The sequence below is a fragment of the Meleagris gallopavo genome, chromosome Z, assembly GCF_000146605.3.
Source record: "Meleagris gallopavo isolate NT-WF06-2002-E0010 breed Aviagen turkey brand Nicholas breeding stock chromosome Z, Turkey_5.1, whole genome shotgun sequence".
NCBI lineage: Eukaryota > Metazoa > Chordata > Aves > Galliformes > Phasianidae > Meleagris > Meleagris gallopavo.
Window position 1 is genome coordinate 25,142,734 of NC_015041.2, and position 12,297 is coordinate 25,155,030.

Consider the following 12,297-nt stretch of genomic DNA (forward strand, 5'->3'; position numbering starts at 1 on the left):
GGAGGGATGCTGTAAATAAGACTTATTTAGAAGCAGTTTAGTGTATCTTAAATTCCTTATCTGTTGCTAATTAAACTTATATGTTTCATTGTCACAGGAGAAAATCCTGTTACTAATGAGCTGCAACCTTCAGTAACTGATCCTGGAGAGGATATCTGTTTACAAGCATGAAGGTTTTACACCAGTGCCAGTCAGGTCTAATTGGGATTAACCTTTAAATATTCACTATTACTCAAAAGCTTAGGTGGAATTAGATGGAAGCACAGTCAGCAAAGTATCAGTAAATGAACAGATACAAACAGAAACAAATGATGGAACGACTTCAACTACTTCAAACTCTAATGCTCATGTATTAATTAATTTAGTCTAACATTAAGTAATTAAAATTAGCATTACTGTTTTAAAAATATGCTTACTCAGACAGCGTGGCATTTCTCACACTGAAAAACATTCTCCCTATGGAGATGGGACTACAGCACAGGACCAATGAGCAGCAGGAGGTTACTTCTTATTAAGATGAAGCAACACATTTCTTTGTTTTGTATAAACTACTTATAATTATACATACAACCTTGAAAATACACTTGAGAATTCCAAAACTTGTAAATAGGTATTTCTAGGGAAGCAAAATGCTTTACCACATGCTAAGCATCTCAAAACAGATAATCTGATTTTCTTGGGTCCTTATGGTCTGTAAAGCAATTGTGGTAATTTAGGAAACAGACTTCAGGAATGTAAAATACAGAAATTATGCTAGTACTACTGACATATTGACAACAAATAGCAAAGTCTTGGATGCCTTCCAAATGAGCGGTCCTTATAACACACAGCATCAGAAACACTGCAATGTTTCATTACTCTCTGGACATCCATTCTGAAATCCAGAAACGCTAATGTTTTGTGAGAAGAACATGCAACATAATTAAATTGGTACTACTATTACTGGTATATTTTAGCTGAACAATGCTCTTGTAAGTGCCCATAACATATTCCTCACAACTCACAACTGAGGCCAGTTTTAGCTGTATAGTACTGATCTTGATGAAGGAATCATATGTACCCATGCTAAGTTCACAGACAATCCCAAGTTAGGCAGGAGTCTTAATCTGTCTGAGAATAAGAAGGCTCTGCAGAGGACTAATGAGCTGCATCCACCTCCTTGGTGTTCCACAAGGCTTAATGCTGGATGTTTACCTGGGTTATAACAAATTCATCCAGTAACATACGCTTGCAGAAGTGGGGCTGGGAAGTTGTCTGGCAGAATAGAACCTGAGGGTGCTGGTTGACAGCCAGCTGAACATGGTCCAAAAATGTGCCTTGGAAGCTGAGGAGACCAATAGCATTACTGGTTTCTATCAGAAATGTGTAACCAACAGCACTTGGAGAAGTGATTTTCCCTTTGTGCGTAGTACTGGTGAGAGTGAACCTTGAGTATCATGTCCATGCCCCTTACTGTAAGGATATTGAGCTGCTGAAATGTATTCAGAGAAGAGTATGAATATGGTGGAAGGACTAGAAAACAAAACATACAAGGATTGGCTGAAGGAATTGGGGCTTAGTGTTACACCCTGGTTGGACTTTATGATTTGAAAGTCTTTTCCAATTATGATTCTGAGATCTTTTCCTTAATGTTTTCCTAAATGATTCTAAGAAAGCTTTGTTGAAGAATAAAAATGCTTGCAGACCAGCAGCCAGTCATGAATAGACACATGACTTGAAGTTTTCCAATTTTATCTACCAAGTTTTTGATGCTTTTTAGGGAAATAATCTCGTCTGAGGATATGAAAAAACATTCTTGTATATTAGTGTAATGTTCACTAGCCACTTCCAATTAGTTGCAATATATTTTATGTTAAGGAAGCTGTATTTCAGGAGAAATAATGGCAGCCTATCCAGTACTAAAAACTGAGGCGCCTTACCAGAATAAGTGACAGGAGCAAGTGACTCCGACTATTAGGAATTATTTTCTCTCTGGATCAATCTAGCAGTATGGCATTAAACACCAAAAAGTTGTTACATGAAGGCCTTATCAGGAAAGCTGCCTAAGATGAGAAAATAAAATAAAAGATTACATTTTTTCTAAAGAAAGTACAGTAAACACTTACTTGATATTACAGAGAAGTAAACTCATCCTTGTTATTACAAAGAAGGTACCAAAAATACAGACTGGCTTAGTGGGGCTTAGAAGTCTGTACTTTTCGGAAGACTGAAGAAAAAAAGAACTGAACTATGATCCAGTGAGAGCAAGCCTCTCAATTTAGACCTTTTTTAAAAGACACAACATTTTCTTTCTGTTCTTGTTAGTTCTTAAGGATGAAAACTTCCATCACTCTTTCACAGGCCAAGAATTTTTTTCCTGCTTTGTTTATGGAAAAAAGAGGGAAAGGTGTTATGAACATGTGTATTTACCTTGTATGCAACAGTAGATCCAGAACAGATGCTTCCATTTCTATGTTAACTAGGACATGATAGGCACACAGATTTTAACAGGTATCAAAACAATTCTGTGTACACTACTAGGATTTAACTTCATCATGAATGTCAAGAAGTTTCCACAAACACTTAAATCTTGAGATTTCTATTTCTAAGAGCAACCATTTACACACAGCACAATGAGGGCAAGAGACAAACTGTTTCCAAAATGATTTAATTAAAAAATGCTTAGAATACAGACATGGACCAAAAATCTTACCAAATGGCAGTTAATTGCATACTTATAACCGATCTTTTTAGCTTTGTGTACACTAAGAAGTCAATTTCTCCAGCAATGCTTCTATTCCTTTTACATTTTTATTCAGCTTCAACTTTGGAACAATTTTTTTCAGTCCTTTTTTGACTGCATTTGTCACTTTTTGATCAGTGCTTCGGAGAAGGCTACAAGAAGAGGCAATGGGGAAAAAAACAAGATGACAGAAGTTAACATATATAGTTCATATGAAAAATTGTCCGCATATGGAAACTAACTACTTCAAGAGACAACAGAATATAACATTTTGCCCTATTAGAGAAAGCTGTAAAACTTTCAAAAAGCATGAACATAATTACTTCTTCTCTCAGCTAACCAGCCCTCCTCTGTACAGCCTTGCCAGGCAAGGCTATCAGTGCATGTCTGGGACAGCCAGTATCAAGCTCACTCTCATTATTGCTGTCTTTCTTGCAATGTGGATACTAAAAACGGATGGAGTCAAATACATTTAATACATATAAAGCACTTTTAATATTCTAATTATGCGCTTCCTTTATTGCAAGATTCAGAAACTCAGTAGGTCTGTTCTTTACTAGACATTACCTTCAGGGAAAAGAAGATAATCTTTCCTAGCTAACTTTTCCTCATAAGAAATGAGGAAATCCATAATAAGCTATAGAACGTTATTAGAATAGCATAATATTCTGTATTTCCACCTCAATCTAGACTGTGGTTGCCTTTCTCTCTCCTTCTTTCAAGGTAGTAGTAAGTGTTTTAATGTAATAGTGAAATGTTTTATTACAATATGAAGTAGTGGAAAGAATGGTACATATAGTTTGCCAACTCAAAGTGTTGAGTGAACACTGCCTAAAAAGTTTACTATTTTATATAATCCATGCATGCAATCCAAAACAGCATTAGAAGTTGCAATGGCAAATAAATAAAGCAGGTATGTCCAACCTGCAGCCTAATCTCTACCTCACACCATTACCAGAAAAAAAAAGTATAGCTAATGGTGGTGACTATGTTGAAAAATAGTGTTTTGCTGCTGAAAATTTGCTCTACCAAACAGTTATTGTGCTCACTGTATCTGTTGTAGCTTCTATGAAACTAAACAGGAGACATTACTTTAACAGCAGCCTAAGTATATGCAGCCCAAGACAAATCAATTCTTCTTCACTCAGTGCAGCTCAGACAATCCATTACGTTGAACACGCATGAACTAAACTAAGATTGGAAGCAAATTGAAACACACGTGTACTGGTACCAAATAGGCTGCATGATGCTATTAGTCTTTACAAGCCTCACAATTATTCTATTTGACTCAAACATACAGATACGTAAAACCTTGTTTCCTGCATACTCTATAAACACGACTGTAGTGGCCCTTCAGTACCTAAAGGAGGCTTCAAACAAAGCAGGAGACATTCTGTCAGGGAAAGCAGGGACATTACAAGGGTAATGGCTTTAAACTAGAAGACTAGATTTAGATTAGACATGAGGAAGAAATTCTTTACTTAGAGGGCAATGAGGCACTGAAACAGGCTGCCCAGAGAAACTGGATGCTCCAGCTCTGGAGATCTTCAAAGCCAGGCTGGATGGTGCTTTGGGAACTTGGTCTAGGGAAGGTGTCCCTGCCCATAACAAATGGATTGGAACTAGATGATCTTTAAGGTACCACCCAACCCACATCCTTCTATGATTCTAAGCAGTAGACATATCAAACTGAACTGAGTAAAGCAGACAACAAACTACTGGTGCTTAAGGAGAGATTTATGTTTTGTCTCCTTAGCAAAGTCACTTGAATTTCATCTGATAACATCTGTACAAATATACATAAAGCTGCTTTCAAACTGCTAGTATCTACAGATATTTCAAGACACTATTTTTAATATGAAACATCTGCATGTCTCACAGTGCTGCCAGAAGACAATATAGTCTTATTTTTCCTTAAAGTTCTTCTGGTAAGCAGATGTCTATGTATGGACAGAAAATTCTACAATTTTAAAAAGAAGTGACACGTCAGAATGAATAAATAGTTTTGTGTACCTATCCTGAAACATATCACTCACAAATTCAAAAAATACTGAGCAGAGATAATAGAAATATAAATAAAATAGCACCTATGACATTTTGTGTACAAAACTTGATTTACAGTAAGCCCTGCTGTAACATCTGCAGAGCCAGAAACAGGTGCCAAATTCTTTTACAAAAGTCAAAAACTAATAAAGAAATGGAAGGCTGGTGTCTGAAGTGTATCAGGTATCTAAGCAGGTCACTGCACTCAACAAGCTGCACATTAATTGGTCAAATGTGCTTAAATGACCAGGGAGCCAAAAGCTTCATGTGGACTGAATGGGCAGTTCTGAAATTCTGATATGCAAAAAAGCCAATGACAGAACAAAAAATTAACGAGAGTTGTGAGAACGTGCAGCATCTGCAAATTACCTCTACAAGAGAGATGCGAGTTCCTTTATGATAAAAGGACTTGAGTAATTTTTTTAATATTAGAAAGCAATGATTTTATTAGGAATGCTGACTAAATTAGACTTATCATTGTAGTATGATTTAGATAACTCCTCTTTACTTCAATACATAGAGTAAAAAAAACAACAGGCCTAATTACTATGTATTATTGAGTTAAATAAGCGTCACATGAAATTCAACAAACAGCTGGTTATGCTCATGCACACAAGGCAGATGAAACTAAAAGCCATCCATCCTTGAAAGAACTTCAAACTACAAAGGATTCAGATGAAAATAAAATTCCCAAATAGAATAAAAACACCATACACCAAAACAAAACCACACCTCACACTTTCTCTTCATCCAGTTAGGTGAGGTTCAATTTTTCTGAAAAGTGTCTGACTGATTGTCTAGAGGATGAGGTCTCCTACTTGGTAACAGAGCACCTGTCAAATCTTTACCCTACAGTGACATGTGTAATACCAGAGAGGGGTAAAAGTTCACATTCCTAAGAGAAATTTGCATAAACTAACATACATGAGCATGTTCCTGTGCTGTCTTCTATAATAAACACAAAACAAATATTTACATATTTGCAGAAGTGTTCAAAAGCTATTGAAAAGCTGTTCTCACATCAACAGCTGAACAGTTCTTCAAGTGTGATTTATGGAAAAAATTCCACTCACTTACTTCAAAATGTTATTTGGATAATCAAAATACGTTAGTACATAAACCAGCAACATCACATGTTAAATGACTCTCCTCGGTCTTAAGTTAGAGAAAAAAGTTCAAGCATTAATACACTGTCAGTGCACAGGCCTTTATAAAAATCCCTACTGAACATCTGTGCGGAGGATTAGATTACTTATAGGCTTTAGATGCATTTATTGAACTTGCAAGAGGCAAAAAAAGCATTACAATTTTACAACAGAACTATCTTTACAGTCAGATCTATAAGAGTACTGTGATGTTGTGTATACTGTTTTTTAATCTGGATTGCAACCGCTGTTCTAATACCGTTTCTTCTCAGTAATAATCTGAATGGCAGTGACTAAATAAACTTAGTATTAAACTCAGATTTCAGCAGTAAGACTCGTATTAGTTAAACACCTTTTGATTCACATTGCAAAAGTGTAGGAATGTCAAAGTATCCACACTCAAAGATAATAAGCAAGGATGGAAAACAAACATCAAGGAACCTAAAGTAACTGTACGAGAGGGAGTAGCTGTGGAAAAGGCGAGATGGTGTTTTCATTTTCAGAACCATTTTGTCTGTTTGAATTGTTTGCCAATTCTGCCTCAGAGTAAGCCTATGTGAGGACACTAACGTTTAGTTACAGTGTGAAAACAGCAACAATTAATACCACTGTTGGCATATGATAAAGTGATAGTGTAAGTAATCTGATTCTTGCGTGCTCTTTTTGATCTCCAGAGCTGCATCATTAACTAATTCCAAGTTGCAAGCCAGTCAGCTCATCATTTATAATGATCTGTTCTGAACACTTATCTTTTTATGGAAACATACCTGGGCTCCATAATAAAGGCATCACGACAAAGTAACAAATTACATAGAAAAAGAACCTGCATTTTGTGCAAGCTGACCCCAGTCACAGGTACTTCAGGGTAAGTTATTTTAATGTAGCTATTTGTGGAATCCTCCTTTAAGCCTTTTGTGTTTGTAAATACATGGTAGGTACACTTAAAATTAATTTTTTAATCTTATTATTTTTCCAATATTGATTGGCTTCCTAGAGCTGTAGATGCCCAACCTCAAAGAAAAGCCCTTGGAAACCTTGGAAATACAGCTTTGAATTTTTCCAGTATCTTTTTCCACTGCAGACTTACCAGTGGCAAAAAAATGAAATTTCTGCCAGCATAATGCCAACTGATAATTGCTGAAGAAATTATACTAAGATCTAATAACAAATAGTCATGAGCCTTACATACCAACAAAGAACAATGGCACCTCGATTTACTTCTGCCCAGGTCTTCAAATTCTCAATACCAACACATTCCACCAGTGTTCTTCCAAAGCAGCCTTTAAAACAAAGAAGAGGGGCAGGGGGAGATAGCACCCTTATATAAAGAAGCAAGTTAAAAATTCTCTCCAACTGCAATTTAAGCAAATAGTTTTTAGCCTCTATGTGTTCATGAAGTTATTATCCCTCAAGATAATTCAATGCACTGATATGCCTGTAGGCTTTTGACTAGTTTCAAGTATTGCATAAAATTTAGCCAGTTGCAACACTGTGTGACAGCTTACTAGTATAAAGTATTATCTACTTTTCATTTTTTTCAAATTATTTCAAAGGCTATCTATATCTTAAGGCATACACTCCAAAGTAGGAACACCACAAATACAAGAGATAATTACATGCAATATTACATATGTATATTTGCTGAGAAATGCTGTTTTCAGGCATTCAACTCTACAATTGAAGAAACAGTATTTGTACAAAGTTATTTAAAAATCCAGAGCAAATACTCTATTGACAAAAGTAGAGTATGTTTCCTTCAACTATACTGATGCTACAGGGCACAAATTCTTCAGTAGGATTGAAAGCCTAAGCTTACTTGCAGATCCATTACACTAATGATGCATTTAAACGAAAGAACCACAGCTGACCACAGTTACACAGCTATATTTGAAGAACTGAATGTGAGAGTGAATGTTCTTACAATTTGTAAGCTGGGCAAATTTAAGAGGAAGTAACCAAAGGTAACCCGAACTTCAGCACTCAAATGCTGTTTTTCACTGTGACTTCAGATTAGCATTCCAAATGAAGAACAGGTTAGTTTTTATTCCACTGTTCCATGCGTTATCATAATTTGGTTGTTTTTCTAATGCTGATGCCATAAAATCACACCAACAATACTCAGTGACCCATAATTCAGTGAAAGACAAAGAAACAAAAAGTAAAAACTCGTGTTTAAAGTGGAAATTATATACTGCAAACATAAATTAAGTCATGTAACCATCATAATAACAATTAGTGTAGTCTCCAAAAGATGTTCAGATAAAATACATCTTTGAACATACCCAATAATTCACTTACAAAAAGAAGTAGCAGAACAGCCTCCTTTCAGAAACATTTAATAAAGCTCAGTGATCTCTCATTTTTCAAAGAAACAGCAGAAGGCTGAACACAGTAATTATTAATAGGTATTTCAGGTCTGATAATTCTACAACAAAAAGGCCTCTATGCACAAGAGAAGTTCTCTGTAGTTTACCCTACACCATCCATCTGCATTCATTTTTCAAGTTTTTTATATAGGAGAAAAAGTAATCTCTATTAGTATATGGTGATACACATACACAAAGATTTTGCAGTTATATAATAAAATGAGTTCCAAAAAGCTAAATTAAGATGAGAACATCTGTGCCCAATCTTTGCCTTCTGGGATATAAAACAGCAAAGATGTCCTATTTTTGTGCCTGAATTATTGTAGGAACAGTCATACAGCAGTACCTCAGCAGCACTAATGAACACAGTATGGATTACAGCTTGGTTCACAAGCAGTAATGAGACACGGCTTTCTGTCAGAAAAGCTTTACTATCTCTATTAGTATCTTTTAAATTGCTGTGTGTCTGAGCGAAGATAAAATACTTTAAGCACAGAAACTAACACTGCCCAAATACGCAGTAAACTCAAATCTGCAAACTACACATCAGTACTTGCTTTGTAGAAGAAAAATGTGCCTTTTATGTTCTGTCCATGAAACAACTCAGAACAGCAAAAAAGACAAAATCAATGATCTTAGAAGATATTAAATTTTCATTAATAGGTTTATAGAAATAAACAAAGCAATCTTATTTAGGCTATATTACAGATAACATAAAAGTACAAATTCGATCAAATAAGGCTGAATTTCTACCATACCTTCTTTTCCACTCTCTCTCATTTTTTCATCTTGCTCTATTAACCATTTCAGCACTAAATGACCTGCTGGATGCTCTGCAATATGAAGCTTTAAAAGGGGAAAAAAACACAAATAAATTATACAGTGACATTTCAAAATCCATATTATAATGCCTGCATGCTTTACTTTTTTCTTCCTTTGCAAATATCTGAATATTTTTAAAAAATTAGCAGTTTGTTTTTATTCTGCCTTGCAGCATCTAACTTTCAGTAGTATTAACTGTATTTGCTGTTCCTCATCAGCTAATATCTCATCCACCACTCTCAGGACTTAATGCTGACTTAGCAGAATCTGTAGTTCTTCTACAAGAAGTTTTATACTTTCTATATTTTCATAGATTCCAAAAGTCACCACAGTACAGCTCACAGAAAATCAGAAAAAGCATTAGTTCATTATACCATAATTATACCACGTGCCTATCTTAAAAAGCAGAGATAAGTGATTTTGGAAACAAGAGCTTGAAGACAGGTGCTTCTAGAATGTCTGGGTATAAAGCCAGACATTTCATGGGGGTGGCAGAGAAGCAAGAAATCTAGTTAATTTGTTAAGAATGGGTGATATTTTCAACATTCTTCCTCCATCTATAAACTGTCTTGATAGTTCTATTCTTACCTGAAGTACCTATATTGCCATATTCCATAGGCACTATGGAGGAGGGACACTACAAGACTCAGGAAGGCTGAGACAATTCAGCAAAACTACAGAAATCTGGAGGGTATCTTACTTACATAACATTTTCCATTTTCTAGTCTACAGAGACTTTTGTCACTGACTTTAACTCAGGAAAATAGTGGAAAGGTTCCCATGTTTGTTTTGAAGAGACTCATACTGCAGACCGGCTATTAGCTACGATCTTCCCTTGCATGAATATATTAATTCCTGAAAGCTAAGAGGCCCTATCATTCTCAGTGTAAATAGCTAAATGAACTGTAAGAAGTTACTAACTGCCTGTGTTACATGACTCTCAGCTACTTTCCCACAGAATATTCAAATTAGTTCTGGAAGATTCAAGACCAGGGAGTATCTTGCTTCCCAATTCAGATGAAATTCTAGCTCAAGCCTTCACTATTACATACACATAATAAGTTATTAAAGGAACATATCAGAAAACAAAGTGAGAGAACTTCTAGTGTACAAGTTTATTGTAGAAGTTCATTGGCTTCCTACATTAAGGAAAAAATCTGCAGACTTCATGTTAGTAACAAAGCATAAGAAAATGCACTGCAAAATATCAGTGTCTTACGTCCTGTTACATTACCTGCCCATCACGGCCACCTGGAACCAGCTCTTCTGCTGCTAAATTAGCAATTGCATTTAGTGTGGGCCGAATGTCACCAGTAGCTGTTCTTAAGATGTCAGCAACCAAGACAAAGGTGGCTTTGTCCATTACTACTTCTTGGGTATGTTCTTGCAAATACTCTAGCAAAGGTGGGGAAATGGCTTCCAGGAGTTCACGGCGGCGGAGTTCAGTATTCTTCTTACTGATGAAAGAGACAGCAAATTAATGCAGAATATTTGCTCTGTATGCATGTCAAATAAAATAAATTCAGAACATACACACTCTTTGAGACAGCTAAAAATTATTGAAAGATCAAAATAATTATTGTTTCTCATTCAGTTAAATATTGCACACATTTTAAGAAAACAGAGTAAGAATGTATAAAGCCTAAAATTGTCATTAAACTTCACAAGAGTAAGTTTTTCACTAACAATGGTAATTTAACCTCCATCTGCTGTCTGTTCATTCTGTAACTGCAACTACTGAGAGAGACTGCTCAAACAATTCACTTTAAAATTGTAGCAGCTTCAAAACCTGACAAGCATCAATATCAATACAAGATAAGGGGCTTAAAAAACATTAATTTTAAATCTTTATCTTCAATATCTGAAGGTCTAGCAAACAATCTAATTCAAACAATCATCATATACAAGCTTTAAACAAAAAACAGAAAAGCAAGGACTTCAGATTGATATATAATTATAATACTTATACACTATAAATAATGTATTATTGCATATATATTTCAATAAAATTAAATTTATCATTAGAGAAAGTTGCATGAACTCTTCTGGACCCTAGGGAAAAGAACGTCATATCTCAGTTACCTATAGGCATTTCCATCACCCTGTTGCAGAAGTGTGATGATTTCTGGAACAAAATGTGCAGGGTCTCTAGGACTTAGCAAGTACAGCAAGACTTTTTTTCCATGTTTGTTGGAAATTAAACTGGGCAAGGAAGCATTTAATTCCTGTAGAAGTGAATAAACAGCAATAAAACGTTAATGAAATAATAGTTTTGAGTCACCAGTAGTTATGCATTTTTTCAAATGCAAAGCTTAGAAAAGGAAAACTTAAACATAACTAAACTAAAAACATAAGATTCATATCTACTTGTGAAATTAAAAAAAAAATAGTTTGCAGAAGCTAAAGAAATGTTAATGTTAAGACAGGTTCATCAATGTCACTGATTAGAAAACACTATGAAAGAACAAGTTTATTAATACACACAAGTACAAACAGCAACACATATTCTGGTACATCATAATTGTGTACAGACATGATTTGAGTAGAAGTGATAACCTCAGTAGTCCAAACATACAAAAGATCATCTATCACATCACCCAAGAGTGATCACTGATACCATACTGACTTTCAAATAGCTGTATAGACAGTGATGACAGTCCTTGAGAAGGGAATCAGAGAAGATCCAATAGCAAAAAAGATTCCATTAATAGAACAAATCCAACTTCTGCTGGCAGCACCATCAGTATTACTTGCAGTTTATGTAAGCACTAGCAGAAAACACAGGGCTTTCCCCAAAGCTGGCGGCTAGATAAAACCATTTTGTAAACTTCAGAATGAGCACCTTATACCCTTGTACAGTGAGAGGGCTTGAGAAGAAATATTTGTGTTGTATTAGTCTCCATGTACTTGCATTTTTACCCCCTTCTTGACAAAGACCCCTACATACAGCAGTGCTTTACACAAGTATTCTCAGAACTCTATATACCATCAATTTATTCCTTTTTGAAGTATATATAAATGCTAAAAGTTTAAAAATTGGAGGACTGTACGTGGCTTTAGGCACTTCCAGCACATTCTATGTGCCACTAGCCTTAAAAACCCCTTCACCACTCTACCCCCACCATTTGGTAATTTTTCAGCAACAGCTTATAAAAGAAACTGAATGATAATGATTTAAATCACTTTTTTTTTCTTTTTT

The 12,297-nt window shown here is 35.4% G+C and overlaps 1 protein-coding gene across 1 annotated transcript; it reads right to left on the reverse strand.

Annotated features, from left to right (window-relative positions):
- Window positions 1-2,628: 2,628 nt before the first annotated feature.
- Window positions 2,629-11,341, reverse strand: LOC104915003 (pumilio homolog 3-like). Its single transcript, XM_010725617.3, has 5 exons — window positions 11,181-11,341; window positions 10,333-10,555; window positions 9,035-9,122; window positions 7,100-7,190; window positions 2,629-2,874 (listed from the first exon to the last, which is right to left on the reverse strand). The coding sequence occupies exons 2-5, from the start codon at window positions 10,459-10,461 to the stop codon at window positions 2,745-2,747; spliced, it is 438 nt and encodes a 145-aa protein (XP_010723919.1). The 5' UTR covers window positions 10,462-10,555; window positions 11,181-11,341; the 3' UTR covers window positions 2,629-2,744.
- Between the last annotated feature and the right edge of the window lie 956 nt (window positions 11,342-12,297).

Excerpts from the sequence above, each read along its gene's own strand:
- LOC104915003 (XM_010725617.3), bottom strand. The coding sequence starts at position 10,461 with ATGGACAAAGCCACCTTTGTCTTGGTTGCTGACATCTTAAGAACAGCT. Across the intron at positions 7,191-9,034 it reads GAGAGAGAGTGGAAAAGAAG|GCTGCTTTGGAAGAACACTG; the intron begins GTATGGTAGAAA and ends TTTGTTTTAAAG. Across the intron at positions 2,875-7,099 it reads GGTGCCATTGTTCTTTGTTG|CCTTCTCCGAAGCACTGATC; the intron begins GTATGTAAGGCT and ends CTCTTCTTGTAG.